The 15,690-nt window shown below is 48.6% G+C and overlaps 1 protein-coding gene across 1 annotated transcript in view; it reads left to right on the top strand.

Moving 5' to 3' along the window:
• The window catches only part of Kif6 (kinesin family member 6), a 290,218-nt gene that overhangs the window by 241,393 nt on the left and 33,135 nt on the right, over positions 1-15,690 (top strand). The window contains exon 16 of the mRNA XM_032900532.1: positions 10,209-10,259. Coding sequence (XP_032756423.1) covers positions 10,209-10,259 — 51 coding nt within the window. The remainder of the gene's footprint in view (positions 1-10,208; positions 10,260-15,690) is intronic.

The following is a 15,690-nucleotide window of genomic DNA, read 5'->3' as shown; positions in this document are numbered from 1 at the left end:
TGTGATAGTAGTCGCCTCTCCGCATTCCCTCTTCTGTCCTGCCTTCTTCTGCACCTGATAATCCTCTCACTCTAATGTCTCCTTCATTTTTTATTTCCCCTTCCTCGGGAGATTCCCCTGTACCTGACTAGCTGCCTAACCGCCGTGAACATCCTAAACAAAACACAGATATCCAATGCACACGGAATAGCATCTGCACAGGAGAGAAGGCAACAGATGGTTTCCTTTCTGAGCCAGGGCTCCAGCCCTAAGGATAACGATCCCTAGTTCTGTCTACTGACCTGCAAGATTCTTACTTTTATATTTCTTAACAGTCGGGTGATATTCCATTGTGTAAGCATACCACATTTTACCATTCGTTCTTCAGTCGTTAGACACCTAGGCTGTTTCAAGTTTCTTGCTGTTGTGACCATCAGTGAGAGTGCATGCCACCGTCATTGTCCTTGAGGAGCCTTATCACACCTAGAGCCTCTGTCGTGGGAGTGTAGACAGTATGGCAGCACCACACTGAAGAAGAGAGGCCAAGGCTGAGCAGAAACTCTCGTCACATATACTGTTTCCTGCCTAGGGTCGACAGAGGTCTGATCATGTTAGTGGAGTGGGGACATGGGGACAACCCAGTTGTTTAGACTTAAGGACACAGGGTACAGTGCTGAGCAATGCGCCATGGCTGCTTATAGCAGCTAGAAACTGAGAATCAGGTGCACACAGAGGCATCTGGGCAAATGTCAGAAGCATAGCGTGAACTGGAACATTTTACTAACCTAACAGTATTTTTGTGTGTGTGTGTGTGTGTGTGTGTGTGTATTCCCTCTGTCTATCCATCCATCCATCCATCCATCCATCCATCCATCCATCCGTCTGTCCATCTGTCTGTCTGTGTTATGGCGGAGAAGGAATGCCGGGGATAGAATCCAGGCATCTTTGTTTTCAATATAACTTTTTATTTTGAGACATGGTCTCACTAACTTGCCCAAGCTGGCTTTGGCCTTGCCAGCCTCCTGCCTCAGTATTCCAAGCAGCGAAGCTTAACAGACATTACTTCCATGGCTTGAACATTATACAGAAAACTTTGAAACAAATATATGGACACAGATGATAAAAGGATTTACATCAAGTCTGTTAGAATGGCCGCCTACCGGGAGAAGACGAGGGTAAGAAAAGAAACAGGCATGAGGCATGTACAAAAATACATATGTACAAAGCTGACCACAGTGGCACATGCCTTCAATCCCAGCACTCAGGAGACAGAAACAGGCAAATTTCTGTAGGTTCAAGGGCAGCCTGTTCTACATAGCAAGTTCCAGGCCAGCTAGAGCTAAGTGGGACTCTCTCAAAATACATACATACATACATACATACATACATACATACATAGTACATACATAACACACATACATACACAGTACATACATAACACACACATACATACATAGTACATACATACATAGTACATACATAACACACACGTACATACATACACAGTACATACATATATACATAGTACATACATAACACACACTTACATACACACTCTGACATATACATATTGTCTTATTCTATTGCTGTGAAGAGACACCATGAACAAGACAACTATTATAAAAGAAAGCATTTAATTGGGGGTCTGTTTACAACCTTTGGTGTTTAGCCCATTTCTGTCATGGCAGAGAGCATGGTGGCATGCAGGTTGACACTGGAGCAATAGCTGAGAGCCACATCCTGATGTGCAGGCGATGGGGGGTGGGAGGGAGTGGGGAGAGAGACTCTGGGCTTGGCATTGGCTTTTTCAAACATTATTTGAGGATGAATTGCCTGATTTTAAGCCTTCAAAAGGGAGAGAGAGAGAGAAAGAGAGAGAGAGAGAGAGAGAGAGAGAGAGAGAGAATAAATACACACGTTTGTGTACACACATGAATGCCTATGTGTATGACTGCATACTGTACACATTTGTATACATGCGTCTACACCTATAGGTACATATAGTAAGATTAACCAGCTCTCTGGAACATCTGTCTTTCGGAACGCACTCGTGATTCAGCTACTGACTTAGCTCTCCTTACTAACATTACGCACGCAGATTATATCAGCCTTTGTGCGTTCTCCTCCTTTTCCCGAAGCACACCTACTCACTGTCCAGCTCTTTCTCTTTATGGCCACTCCTCCCTGCCGACCGAGCCTCTAGCCACGCCCGAACCAGAGCCAGCTCTGCTAGACAATAAGGACTGCCTCACAGTGCCACAGCAGCTCCTGCTGTAGAGATGCTAAGCCATGCAACAGGAGGGAGGCCGGACTGGTACGCTCGCTTCCTCCCTTCCTCCGCCCTCTGTCTCCAGCCTTGGGCTTACAGTGGGGCGGGAGCCAGAGCACCACGCACAAAGAAAGCTTCAGGAGTGTTGTGTTTCTCCCACCCCCAGGCTGGTGGCGAGCTTCACCTCAGTTTGCACAGTGCACTTCCGGTTGCCTTCCTCCTTCTGGAGCCAAGAAGCCTGGCGGCTCCAGGCTCCGGCTCAGTTCCTGTTGTAGATTTCTGCTCTGCTCCCAGACTTCAGAAGCATGCCTTAAAGCCTGAGCCAGCAGAGCCTTCTTGTTTTCTTTTTGTGTTTCCTGGACCACGGCTGTACTGAGCAGAGATGGCGTCCCTACTTCAACAGACTTTAGAGTTATACTAACGAGCCCAATGGGCTATACATTAGCTGCGTTAGTGAGCAGAGGTCTGGTCTGACTGTAAGCCTTCAAAAGACTTACACACTTCTGCTTGTTGGAGATCCACCTAAGGATTACACATTTAATTTATTCCAGGCCCATTATTTCTACAAATAGCTCCAAGGGCTCTGATGCACTGGTTACCTCAGATCTTGTTGCTATTACAGAGAAACTGGTCTCCTCAGCATTATAGATTCAGAGCCTCAACCATGACCTCCTGTTGCAGAGCAAGCCCCTCCGTCCAGACAGGGAGCATCATTGATATATTCTTCCCATGCCCAGTTCTAAGGCTTGTGAGGCTCTGCTCTGGTATACCCAGACAGAAGGTGACATTTTACCTGGCTCCCAAACCCCTGGATTATCTGGGACCCCACACTCCAGTAGGAGTGCAGTGCATCCCTTTCCTCCTTTTGCCTCCTTTTGCCTCCTCCTCCACAATCTGGATGGCTGGATCTAAGGTCTGCCTGCAGGATCAGCAGGATCCCGCCAGCCCCTCCTCCTCTGTCCTGCTGTATGCACCATACCTGTCTTTGTAACACACATGCACAATCCCTCCTTGACACCCCCACTCTTTTCTGTATCTGCTTCAGTTATGCTCTTTCTTAAATCGCCCCTCCCACTCCAGAACCTCTACCACTGACTTAGCATCACAGCTTAGCCTTTGGGGATCCATCATGGGAATTGTGTGGTCTCCATTTAGGCAGATTCACTGGGTCCCTCTTAGTTTCAGGAACTTCCTGGTGCTAAATGTTAAAGAATCTTGTTATCTAAAATTAGGTAATACATTACACATACCAATTTGTACACCACCACCACCCTATACACACACACACCAGACATCTTCAGATATGGTCAAACACATGTCACTACAGTAGTACCCACTCCATTTTTCAAATGATGAAATCAAGACCCATCTACTGATGGATGTAAAGCACCTATTGAGAAGTTGAGATTTAAACTGTTGTGTGGCAAAATGTTTCCTGAAAATACTCAACACACATAACACACACACACACACACACACACACATCTACTCACCCCAGATACAAAGCCCACAACAGACCAAGACACAGACCAACCTTCAATATAATGAAACAATGGACTTTAGAGGATTGCTTATAGGAGCAGAAATGACTCAAAGACAGCTACATCAGAGTCAGATTTGCCTGTCTGTGAGTCCTCTTGGCAGCTCAGCTTCCTTCACTCAGGCAGGGAGGGGCCTAGTGAGTCTGGTCAGTTTCAGGAACTTCCTGAAGCTATTTCGAGTTATCTTCCTGTTTGAGGTACTTCCTGCATGAGGGAATGTTTAAGTTGTGGAGGAAGCTGTTACATTACATAACTCATCTCCAACTACCTACAAAATGATACAGAGCTCTGCTTCATCCAGCCACCCCATGTGCTATATTAGAAAAACAGCTACTGAAGTGGGTGGGATATGAGGTTCCTGTGGAACCTTCTTTTTGAGAAATGTTTGTGTATGAGTGTATACATGCACCTGCATGTGAAGGCCTGAAATGGGAGTTAACTTTTTTCCTTCATCGCTATGCTATCTGCCTCTTTATTTTTTTTTCTTGATACAAAGGCTCTACCCTGGGCTCGCTCGACAATAAGCTTCAGAGACCTCCAAGCCTGGGGGGTTACAGGCATATCCTACCATGCCTGACTTTTTAAGTGGGCTCTGGGGATCCAAACCTTGGACAGGTGTTTGCCTGCTGAGCTGTGCCTGCAACCAGAGGAGCTAGAGGTCCATGGGAGGTCTCCAGATGCTTGGGGGCCTGCTATCAAGAAGGGACCATAGCAGCCCAGCCTCTTGTGACTTCTTGTTTGGCAGCGTGACTTTCTCCAGTCTCTTCCACCACTGCCATCTGCCATGAGGTGATGTCACCGAGGAGGGACCCTCATCAGAACCTGCATGGCTCTATTTGGATCTTCAGCTATAAAACAATGAGTTAAAACCTTCTTTGACTTATAAAGTTAGCCTGCCCCTGGTACTTCATTTTAGTGATGAAAGAGGATTAAGAGAGCAGTCACCATGGGTGAACAAAGTCAGGCATGTTTGACAACTTAGAAAGGGTTTGTAGGCCAGCAATTCCCTAACTCCTGTAGTGTGCTGGCTTCCTTAGGCTACAGTGGCACCTACTACCCTGTCACCTGGTGCTTTGGACATAGCACTAAATGACAAGTGATGAGTACATATGGCTTGACAGCAACGCAAGCATCATCAGTGTGGCATAGCATCACGAAGTCTGGAGGAACAGAGCTCAGCGGCTCCCACCTCTAGTCCTAGTATCCATGAGGCAGTCAGGCAGATCTCAGTGATTTCAAGGCCAGCCTGGTCTACTACATGGAGAGTTCCAGAACAGCCAGCCAAGGCTACACAGTGAAAAACTATCTCTAAAAAAACAAGGAAGGAAAAGAAGGAAGAATGTATGAGGGAAGGGAAGCATGGAGGGAGGGAGAGAGGGAGGGAGGGAAGGAAGCAGGGAGGCAGGGAAGGAGGAGAGTCCTTCCTAAGAACTGCCTGCAGAGCCTTGCTGCTAGAAACTCAAGTGAACTGCTGTCCTCTGGACCAGCCTCGACTTAGTGAGCGATCTCAAGCCAGCTTACATGCAAAACCAAACACAAGGCATAAAGAAACACAGCAAGTGTCAGGATGCAGAATCCGTTTTCCATTCCATGATGCTAACCCTTCTCCCAGGGACTGCTGCGCTCCAGAGAATCCATCCACACCACCCACAGCTCACCCTTCGTGTGTTCCAATCAGACTATGAGTGCCTCAAGGCCACACATCTCTAGAACTTTCTGTGAGTGGGGACAGGCTCAGAATGCCCCATGTGCCCCCACTGCTACCCACCCCATCGATGACTGGCTCAGAAGGGGAGAAAGGCATTTCTTGCACATAGCATTGTAAGTCAGCAGAGAAAACCTGCTCATTGCCAACGTGGTCCCTAGAAGAGGGCCCTCCTTTATTTCCTCCATACCCTGCTCCCTGAGTCTTACCCCGATCTGGGCTCAGTGCTTCCCTCTCAGGCTGTCTCCTGCCTAGGCGGGGACTTCTCTGTTTCCGTCTCATCTCTTCCCTACCTCTGCACGGGAATATGTCCAGGAATCCTGGCCAAAGCCCACAAATTTATCACTGTAGTAATGACAGCAAGCCTCATGCTGAGCGAATTCTGCAATCCCCCTCAGCTCCTCCTCTGCCAAAACCCATGGAGCTGCAAGATCCTGCCGATTAGAGAGACTGTTATCTCTGCCTGAAGAATGCCTCCACTGGCAAGTGTAATTAGGTGTCAGCCATGAGGCTGTTTTTGGAAGCTTGTTTGGGGATATGGCTCTCCCGCCCTGAATGCCATATGGTGGGGGATGTCAGTCAACTCAGCAAAGTTGAGCATCGAGAATTACATTTTACAACTGCCTTTAGCATATCATTATGTGACATTATGAAGGCCCACATTTTTGTCCCTCAGCGTGCCTTATTCTAAGAGCACATTTGCATGTGTGTGGATTTTAGAGAATTCACAGCCCTGGTGCAATCTTCCCTCTTCATTTACATGCGCAAGCCAGGGCCTATAGGAAACCCATACCCTTCTCACTCCGCTGAAGCCTGCGCCCAGGCCCGTCACTGCAATGGGAAGCAGGAGGACTGGAGATAGACTGCGTCGGACGCTTGCTGCTGTGGTGAAGAAGGACGGGGTTGAGAGGAAGCTTTGGTGGGGTTTCAGTGCTGGACACACTGGAGAGACTCTTCACAACACTGGGAGAGAGTTTTCCTGGGAGGGACACGGGGCTTCAAAGCAGGGTTTTCCCCTTTTACTTCCCATCTTAATTTTCTATTCTTTAAAATTTAATATGACGTCATTTCTCCCTTCCCTTTCTTCCCTCAAAGTTGTCCCATATGTCATATGTCCCCTCTCAAACTCATACCCCTTTTTATTTAAATGCGTGAACACACACACACACACACACACACACACGTAACTACATAAATACTAACTACTCAGTCCATATAATGTTATCTGTATGTCTGTTTTCAGGCTGGCTATTTAGTATGGATAACCAATGAGCGGACCTGAAGTCCTAGCACTCCAAGGTAGAGACCCCTGGGACTCACTGGCCATCCAGCCAGAGCAGCGAGTGAGCTTCAGGTTCAGTGAGAGACCCTGTCTCTAATGATGTCGGGGAGAGGTTGAACAAGACGTTCAAAGTTTACCCTTGGCTTCCACATGCCTCCCACCTCAAACACACACACACAAACACACAAATATATTTTAGATCAATGGTGATATACATGTAATTTTACCATCTATTAAAGACTAAAGCAAATTTGCCTGCTAATGAGACAGATTTGGTTGTTGTTTACAAGGGAAGTTAGTTTCACCTGAGTGTTTTGCACTGCAGGAAAAGAGAACCTCTTCAACATTTTCCATAGTGATCACCATTTTGTTTTATAACTATCCATGTTGAGAATGTGGCCTCCCATAAGTACATAAGACAAAACAGCAGAAATATGTTTAGGGCCATTCCAGAAACTGCTGGAAGGTCTGTCCTAATACCAAGCTAAATTTTATTTAATGGATTTTTAATGAAACTGAAGTCAGCAGCCCCATCGTCTACTTTTAAAACTTAACGACCTAATACAGTACAATTCGAAGAAATGCTACTTTGATAGTTACATCTTAGGAATAGCGTGAGAAACCATTTTTTAAAATCTTCATTTTCTGTAATTAAACTATTGTGTTTCTTTAAGAGAAGAAAACATTGTATGCACATGAAAAACGCAATAATTCAAAGTCATATTTCCTCCCAGCTCCCTCTCCCAACACCCTTAGGGAACTTAGAACTGGGGAGCAATTATTGCTTGGACCTGCCCTCAGCCCCCTCTCAGTGTAAGCTTCCCCAGTGGAGAAGGCAATACACAGCCACACAGGTACCTGAGGCCTTCACCTAGATCAGCGGTTCTCAACCTGTGGGTCTCCACCCCTTTGGGGGTTAAACAACCCTTCAAAGGGGTCACATATCAGATATCCTTCATACCAGGTTTCATTTTACAATTATGATTTGGGGATACAATTTACGTTACAGTAGCAAAATTACAGTTATGCGGTAACAAGAAAAGTAATTTTACAGTTGGACATTGGGAGGGTTGAGGACCACTGCCTTAGGTGAGCACCTGGGAGCAGTGCTTCACCCCACCTCAGGGATCACGGAAGACGTTGATGCTTAACCTGGAGGGACAGTCAAACCGGGGAGAGGGGGCACCCTCTGGGGTAAAAGTTTCTCCCTGCTGACAGGAAATAATCCTCTCTGAGGCTGACCCCAGTGCCGAAAGGGGAAGTGAAGCAGGGGTGGACTACACATGAATGAATGTTTTATTCTCTAAGGCTCTCTGTGAAACTGGTTGGGGGAAGGGTAGCTCACTCTTTAGAGTGGGTTCCTAGGTTGGAATCAAGGTGAATGACCTTGGCCATTCGTGTCAGGCTTAGCCTCACCCAGATCTCTCCTGGCCAGCAGGTCTCCCATGAACACACTGTCTGCACGTCACCACTGCAGAGTTCTAGAATGTTCTTTCTGTGCAAACCGAAATGCATGAGACAGAGGGCCAGTGAGGCTCACTGGCTCCCCCAAGTGTCCAGATCACAGTTCCCACCTGGGACAGGTTCTAGACCATGCAGAGATTTATAAGGAGTGTCACACTAACCTCAGAACTGCCCAGGTCCAAGCCCCAAAGCTTTGGATTTTCAAGATAAAGGAAGCCCAGAGTCACTGAGTCCCAAAATCTCTAAGGATGGGAATTTTCATCCCACAAAATGCTCTTGCCTGGTGCTTTTGAAAGGTTCTGTTGCTGCCCCAGAAGAATAGCGCAGCCTGTGAACACTCAGTCCATTGTGGGCAGTGCACCTTGTGAACTGCTTCCCCCTCCTTCCGAGCCCCCAGCTTGGCCTTCCTATGGCTTGACTTCCATATGCACCCACTACCGAGCTAACGCAACCACATACCACTGCTTTATCTAGAAAGTTATCATCCCAGCTCCTCCCTGTCTTTTCTTCTCCCATGAAGAAAAGGTAACCTCAAAAAATCCTTGCAGATGCAGAACTCTCCTGAGAGACACACCCAGAATACAGCAAATACATAGGCGAATGCCATCATTAAACCACTGAACTGAGAACAGGACCCCCGCGTTGAAGGACTCTTAGAAAGGACTGAAAGAGCTTAAAGGGGCTTGAGACCCCATATGAACAACAATGTCAACCAACCAGAGCTTCCAGGGACTAAGCCACTACCCAAAGACTGTACACGGACTGACCCTGGGCTCCAACTACATAGGTAGCAATGGATAGCCTAGTAAGAGCACCAGTGGAAGGGGAAGCCCTTGGTCCTGCCAAGACTGAACCCCCAGTGAATGTGATTGTTGGGGGTGGGTGGTAATGAGGGGAGGATGAGGAGGGGAACACCCATAGAGAAGGGAAGGGGAAGGAGTTAGGGGGATGTTGGCCTGGAAACCAGGAAAGGGAATAACAATCGAAATGTAAATAAGAAATATCCAAGTTAATAAAGATGAAAAGGAAAAAATCCTTGCAGAGCATGATCTCTGTCCCCTCACCTCCCAGTCAACATCTTCTGGATATTTTGTGTGTTTGGTGAGTGAGTGTGCGTGTGTGTGTGTGTGTGTGTGTGTGTGTGTGTGTGTGTGTGTGTGTCAGAGGTTGGTGTTAGGTGTCTCTCTCAGTCACTTTTCCCCGTATATTTTGAGACAAGCTCTCTCACTGATTCAGCCAGGCTGGCTGGTGAGAAAGCTCCAGGGGCCTCCTATCTCTGACTCCCCAGTGCTGCTATCATAGACATGGACGAGGCACGATGTCCAGCTTCTCATGCGGGCTCTGAGTATACTATTTGTTCAGTGAGCACTTTACCAACTGAGCCATCTCCTCACCCCTCTACTGAACATTTTCCACTTTACAAACATCTCCTGTGAAAGAAGCACCCAGAATAAATGTCACACTGTGATCCCAGTTCCACAGAATTCGGGATGCTCTCATTGACCCCGATCTGTATACACTGCAACTTCACTAGCATGACCCAGAATTATATGTGCTTCATACCCGGCAATCAACTTTTCATGCAGCTTTTAAAGAAAGAACTAGGTTGAAGAGAGGTTCTTATAAGTTATTAAAGGACCATGTCCTCCCTCCTCCTTCATTAATAATGGAATTATTTAAGAGACCAGGGCCCCAGCAAAGATTATGAATGACAGGCTCACATGATTAAACTATAAGATGATTGACCCCTGAGGTGAGATTCATGTTGATGCACCAACGCCCATCTTCACATTCTCCTTCCCAATAAAGCCTGGGACGAAGAAGGGCTTTCACTCAAAGCTGTGCCTGCCAGGGTCTCCCCAGCTCTGGACTTTTTTTTCCATCTCAGTTCACCAGGTTCTCCTAAGGTGAAGTCTTCATTCAGCCTGTTGGAAACTCACTGGTGGTTTTCCTCTGTGTCTCTGACAGGTCAGCTGAAAGAAGCCATCAGCCAGCGGCACCTACAGCAAGTAGCTCTTGGTAAGTACACTGCAGAGCCCTGGGGATGAAGGGTGTGTGCACTGCAGCCCTGGGGATAGCTCTTGGTGTGTACACTGCAGAGCCCTGGGGATGAAGGGGTGTGTGCAGCCCTGTACAGCCCTGGGGATGAAGGTGTGTGCACTGCAGAGCCCTGGGGATGAAGGGTGTGCACTGCAGGCCCTGAAGGTGGCATGAAGCCCTGGGGATGAAGGGTGTGTGCACTGCAGAGCCCTGGGGATGAAGGATGTGTGCACTGCAGAGCCCTGGGGATGAAGGGTGTGTGCACTGCAGAGCCCTGGGGATGAAGGGTGTGTGCACTGCAGAGCCCTGGGGGGATGAAGAGCCCTGGGGATGTGCACTGCAGAGCCCTGGGGGATGAAGGATGTGTGCACTGCAGAGCCCTGGGGATGAAGGCCCTGGGGATGAAGGGGTGTGTGTGCAGCCTGGATGAAGGGTGTGTGCAGAGCCCTGGGGATGCACTGCAGAGCCTGGGGATGGTGTGTGCACTGCAGAGCCCTGGGGATGAAGGGTGTGTGCAGAGCCTGGCATGAAGGGTGTGTGCACTGCAGAGCCTGGGGATGAGCCCTGGGGATGAAGGGGGGATGATGGGGGGTGTGCACTGCAGAGCCTAGGGGATGAAGGGTGTGTGCACTGCAGAGCCCTGGGGATGAAGGGTGTGTGCACTGCAGAGCCCTGGGGATGAAGGGTGTGTGCACTGCAGAGCCTTGGGATGAAGGGTGTGTGCACTGCAGAGCCTTGGCATGAAGGGTGTGTGCACTGCAGAAGGGTGTGTGCACTGCAGAGCCCTGGGGATGAAGGGTGTGTGCACTGCAGAGCCCTGGGGATGAAGGGTGTGTGCACTGCAGAGCCCTGGGGATGAAGGGTGTGTGCACTGCAGAGCCCTGGGGATGAAGGGTGTGTGCACTGCAGAGCCTTGGGATGAAGGGTGTGTGCACTGCAGAGCCTTGGGATGAAGGGTGTGTGCACTGCAGAGCCTCGGGATGAGGTAGGAGTGGCCCAAGCGAATCCAGCTAAATGACAAGACTTGAACACCCCGAAAGCTGAAGGAGGGCAAGGGTTGGGGTCTCTTTGTCTTCTCTGAGCAAACCAATGTCCCAGCCTGTGTGCTTGCACCTACACGTTGGCGTCCACCTTTCAGCCACTTCCTCATCCCCCCAAGCTTCCCTGTCCCATCGCAACCTGGACTCTGCTCCTCAAAAGTGGTATCCTGAGCCTTCTAGAGGCAGATTCATCTATCGTACAGGACAGACCATGGTAAGAACAGGGACCCGCCCATCAGCGTCTCTGGTCTATGAGTCTTTTCTTCATCATGACATTTGCAAGAGGTCAGATCATCGTCCAGATGGGGGAGATTCAGTAGCCTGCCTGTGGTCATGTGACTAGTGCTTGCTGGAACAAGACGATGACCCCAGGTCTCTCTGAACATTCCTCTGATTCCCAGCCTACAACAGTGAGTGCAATGATCAACTCACTTAGCCATTGATAACATCAACACTAAACCTACATGCTCCTATCCCAAGGTACCTCCTGCACTTTCAGTGGTAGACAGATGCTGGAAGACCCCCTCCTTGAATTTCTTTATGTACATTTCAAATGTTATTCCCTTTCCTGGTTTCCCATCCATAAGCCCCATATCCCATCACCCTCCCCCTTCTTCTATGAGGGTGTTCCCCCTCCCCAGCCGCCCCCTTTTCCCGCCCTGACATTCCCCTACACTGGGGGGTCCAGCCTTGACAGGACCAAGGGCTTCTCCTCTCATTGGTGCCCAACAAGGCCATCCTCTGCTACATAGGGAACTGGAAACATGGGTCTGTCCATGTGTACTCTTTGGGTAGCAGTTTAGTCCCTGGGAGCTCTGGATGGTTGATATTGTTCGTTTTGATTTGGGACTCAGTGAAATCACCTGGAGGATAGTGACATTCTCCTGAAGGCTGGTGAAACAAATCTCTAAAAAAAAAAGCCACTTGTCTTTCCAGCTGGCTTGGACTCAACCACTTATATTACAAATGAGGGGCTCCCCCTTGTGATAGCCTGGGTCCTGTAGTGCCTCACAATTAAAGAAACCCAGTCAGTACCCTGTGCTCACCCTGGGCATGTCACTGGGCTGGAGTCATCCCATCTGTCCCTCACGCAGGGGTCTTCTGTAGCCTTCCTAGTATTGACTCATTAGAGGTAGCACGAAAGTAGAAATGCCACTCTTTCAAGAGGTAGCTTTTACCCTGGACTTGGAAAACCTTGACCAAACATTCTGGTCATGGGCTGACTGGCAAGGGCTGCTCTGTCCTCTGTGTGCCCCTGCTCGGAACCTCCCTGGCCTGGTCCTCTGTACTAGGACAAGCACCCTCTGGGCCTTCCAGTGTGTTCTCAGAAATCCTGTGCCTTAATTCCTCTGCCTGCCTCCCTGGGGCACACTACTCAGGTGTCAGGTCAGCCAGCTGTGCCTGAAGCCAGCAGCGAACTTCAAATGGGAGGCACTCAGGCTGGACGTCTAATAGCGTCAGGAAGACTTGTTTACTTCAAACCACACTATCCCGATTACAGACAAGGTGTTAGTAGTTTCCAGCTTTAGGGACCTGACTCCTGACTTCAGGAGGTTGTCTAAACCTGTGGCCCCATGGGACCCCAGTCCAGGAGGGGTTCATGTCTGTGAACGGGGCTTTTTCTCCACCCTCACCCTGCAGCTGGCATCTGTGTCAAAAGCTAGGACAGAGGGTTCAGGAAGATAAGTAGTGCTCTTCGTGTGCTGGCATGATCTGCTGTCACATCCTGTTATTTGGGTTTCTAGTGCAAGAGTTAGGCAGTGACCAGACGGCGGACGCCTGTTTCTCTGTCTTTGGTTTTCACTCCCTCCACACCGTCACTGTGCCTCACCCTTCACTTTTAGGCATGTGGCATCAGTTGCTAGGTTGCTAGGTTGTATGTTGCTAGGTTTCTATGGAGGATGGTTGGGTCTGATTGGGAGCACCATGGGAACTAAGCAGGAATGGTTGGCCCAAACATCCTACATAAGAACACATCTCTATATGGAAAAGCAGATGAGTGTCCAAGGAAATTCATACAAAAACCACCCCAGGTCCCAAAGAAAATAGATTTAGTGGTGATATAAGAGATGCCATTTGAAAGAGATCATGGCCTTGATGAAGAAACGCCATACCCAGGGGTGTACTGGAGCTCTCTCATTCTGTGTCACAAGAACTGACTGGGGGTGTGACAAGAATATAGAGTGCTGTTACTCAACGCAGCTGATGTCGAGACTCAACTAATGTAGATTTAGAATTGCATTATATTTTAAAGCAAAAGTAACAAAGACTTAAATTCCACTCTTCGTTCATTCTTAGCTGTGCTTTTGAAATTATCTGCAGCCATGGTGCCTCTGTGGGGATGGACGGGGGTCTGCACAGTACACATTGCTCTGCCTTTCCACAAGGCCGAGTTTATTGACACCGCACAACAGCTCAGAGTCAGCTATGGTGGGAGAATCATATCAAAGGCATAGGCAAATCTACACATGGGTTTTGGGGTGCCGACATACAGACAACACAGATAGGCACCCCATGAGGTCGGCTGCGTGTGTATGTGTGTGTGTTCACACATGTGTGCTCACAGTTTTCTCCTCCCTCTTCTGGCTACAAATGCAGATCATGGCTCCCTTTTTCTACCACCTGCCTAAAGTATATCCAGGAACCCAAACTTCCTCTCAGCCTTGGTCCTTTAGAAAATCAGTGGACAAGGACACTCGTGAGGACTTCGGCATGAGCACAAACAGCGCCCAGCCCTGTGAGCCACCTCCATGTGGCAGCCTTAGAAATCCAAGGGTGGCCTTGAAGAGACAGGTCAATGGCCACTTGAAAGAACAGCTACATCAGATGGGCTTAGAGGAGCACCGGGTCCCACACACTGGCTTGGGACTCAGCATCGTGGTGTTACACAGGCATTACTTAGAGAGTTGAGAGTGTGGGTCAAACTGTATTGTCCTTGCTACCTGGAATGATACAGGGGTTGATGGATCAGTTGAGACAACCATCCAATGTGAGGAGTTTCACAGCATGTCTCTGTGTATTTCTGTATTTAATGCTCACAAATTCCCAAGGGGTAACTATTTCTCTAGCCTTCATCTCACTGGGTCATCAGAAGCAATGAGGTGGGAAAACAGGCCAACCCAGGGTCAACTTTTCCCTCGGGCCTGGAAAACAGTGCCCATGTTCAGGCAAGGCTGCTCTGTCCTCTCTGTTCCCCAGCCCTGAGCCTCACGAGGGCTGCTCTGCCCTGCTGGTCCTCACATTACAGCTAAGACCCAAAGTGGTTATAGATGCAAAAGCCACATACCCTGGTTGACTCAGGCTGGGCCAGCTGCCATACTGCACTATCCTGGGCACAGATATCCTGGTGTCCTGCCCTCCACAGAGCTGAGCCCTGCTCTCCAAGCATCTCTAGGCTACCTAAGAAAAAAGGGACAAATACTAAGAAGAGGTCAGCTTTGAGTTTTCGGAACCAGTGTCCTTTTTCCTTCCGTACATAAAGCTAGCTCAGCCGTGACCCCTTCATTAAGATTCCCCAGGCCTCTTCTCCCAGGTCTTGTGTTTCCTCAGCCTGTCGCTAAGCTCACCATCCTCATCTTCTGATGACTAATAATTCCCAAGCTGTTTTCTGCATTAAAGCATGAGCTCCCTGAAAGCTGGCTGCACCGGAATTCAGTTTCCTGTCCCCAGCAGCCGACATAAGCAGAAAGCAGGCCAAATCTCCGGGTCAACAAATGCTTCCCCACACGGCTTCCAGACCCACACATCCTGCAGAAGTACAATGAGACATTTGAAACATAAAGTAAGTCCATTTAAAAGAAGTGGATGGGGTAAGTGCTTGTGGACCCCACAGCTGAGCAAATTACACACACAGGCAGTAAATTTGGTTCTCTCTTGCTAGCTGCAGAAAGAAGCACCCAGAATTCCTGAGTTTCCATTTTCTGACAGCAGGGAGCATGCTAACTAATTTATTGGCAGAAATAGAATCTTTCCCTGAAACTAAGCACAAGGCAGGATTTATCGTGTGGATCCTCAAGTAAAGGACACCAAGTGACACTGAGTGATGTCTTCACCTGCAGTTTTACAAAAGACATCCCCGTGTTGTTCAACCAGATGATTCTTGTATCGACCCTCCATAAAAGCGAGAGGTCTGACGTTAAAGCATAACTCACAGAAAGTGTTTATGAGAGCAGCCAGGATAATAGGATCCAGGTACCCTGCTTTCTGACAGCCACCGGGAGGGGCCGATAAAAGTGGGAGAGCCTTCCCCGGGGAATGTGCCCGCCGAGGCCCCACCTCTCCTCTGGAGTGAGTGTCTCCCCAGCAGTATTCTATCAAGGTCTAGGTCACATTCCAGTCACAATCAAAATTGTAGTAAGAGCTGTGATTAG

Source organism: Rattus rattus, chromosome 4, assembly GCF_011064425.1.
Source record: "Rattus rattus isolate New Zealand chromosome 4, Rrattus_CSIRO_v1, whole genome shotgun sequence".
Classification (NCBI taxonomy): domain Eukaryota; kingdom Metazoa; phylum Chordata; class Mammalia; order Rodentia; family Muridae; genus Rattus; species Rattus rattus.
This window is presented reverse-complemented; position numbering and strand designations above follow the sequence as displayed.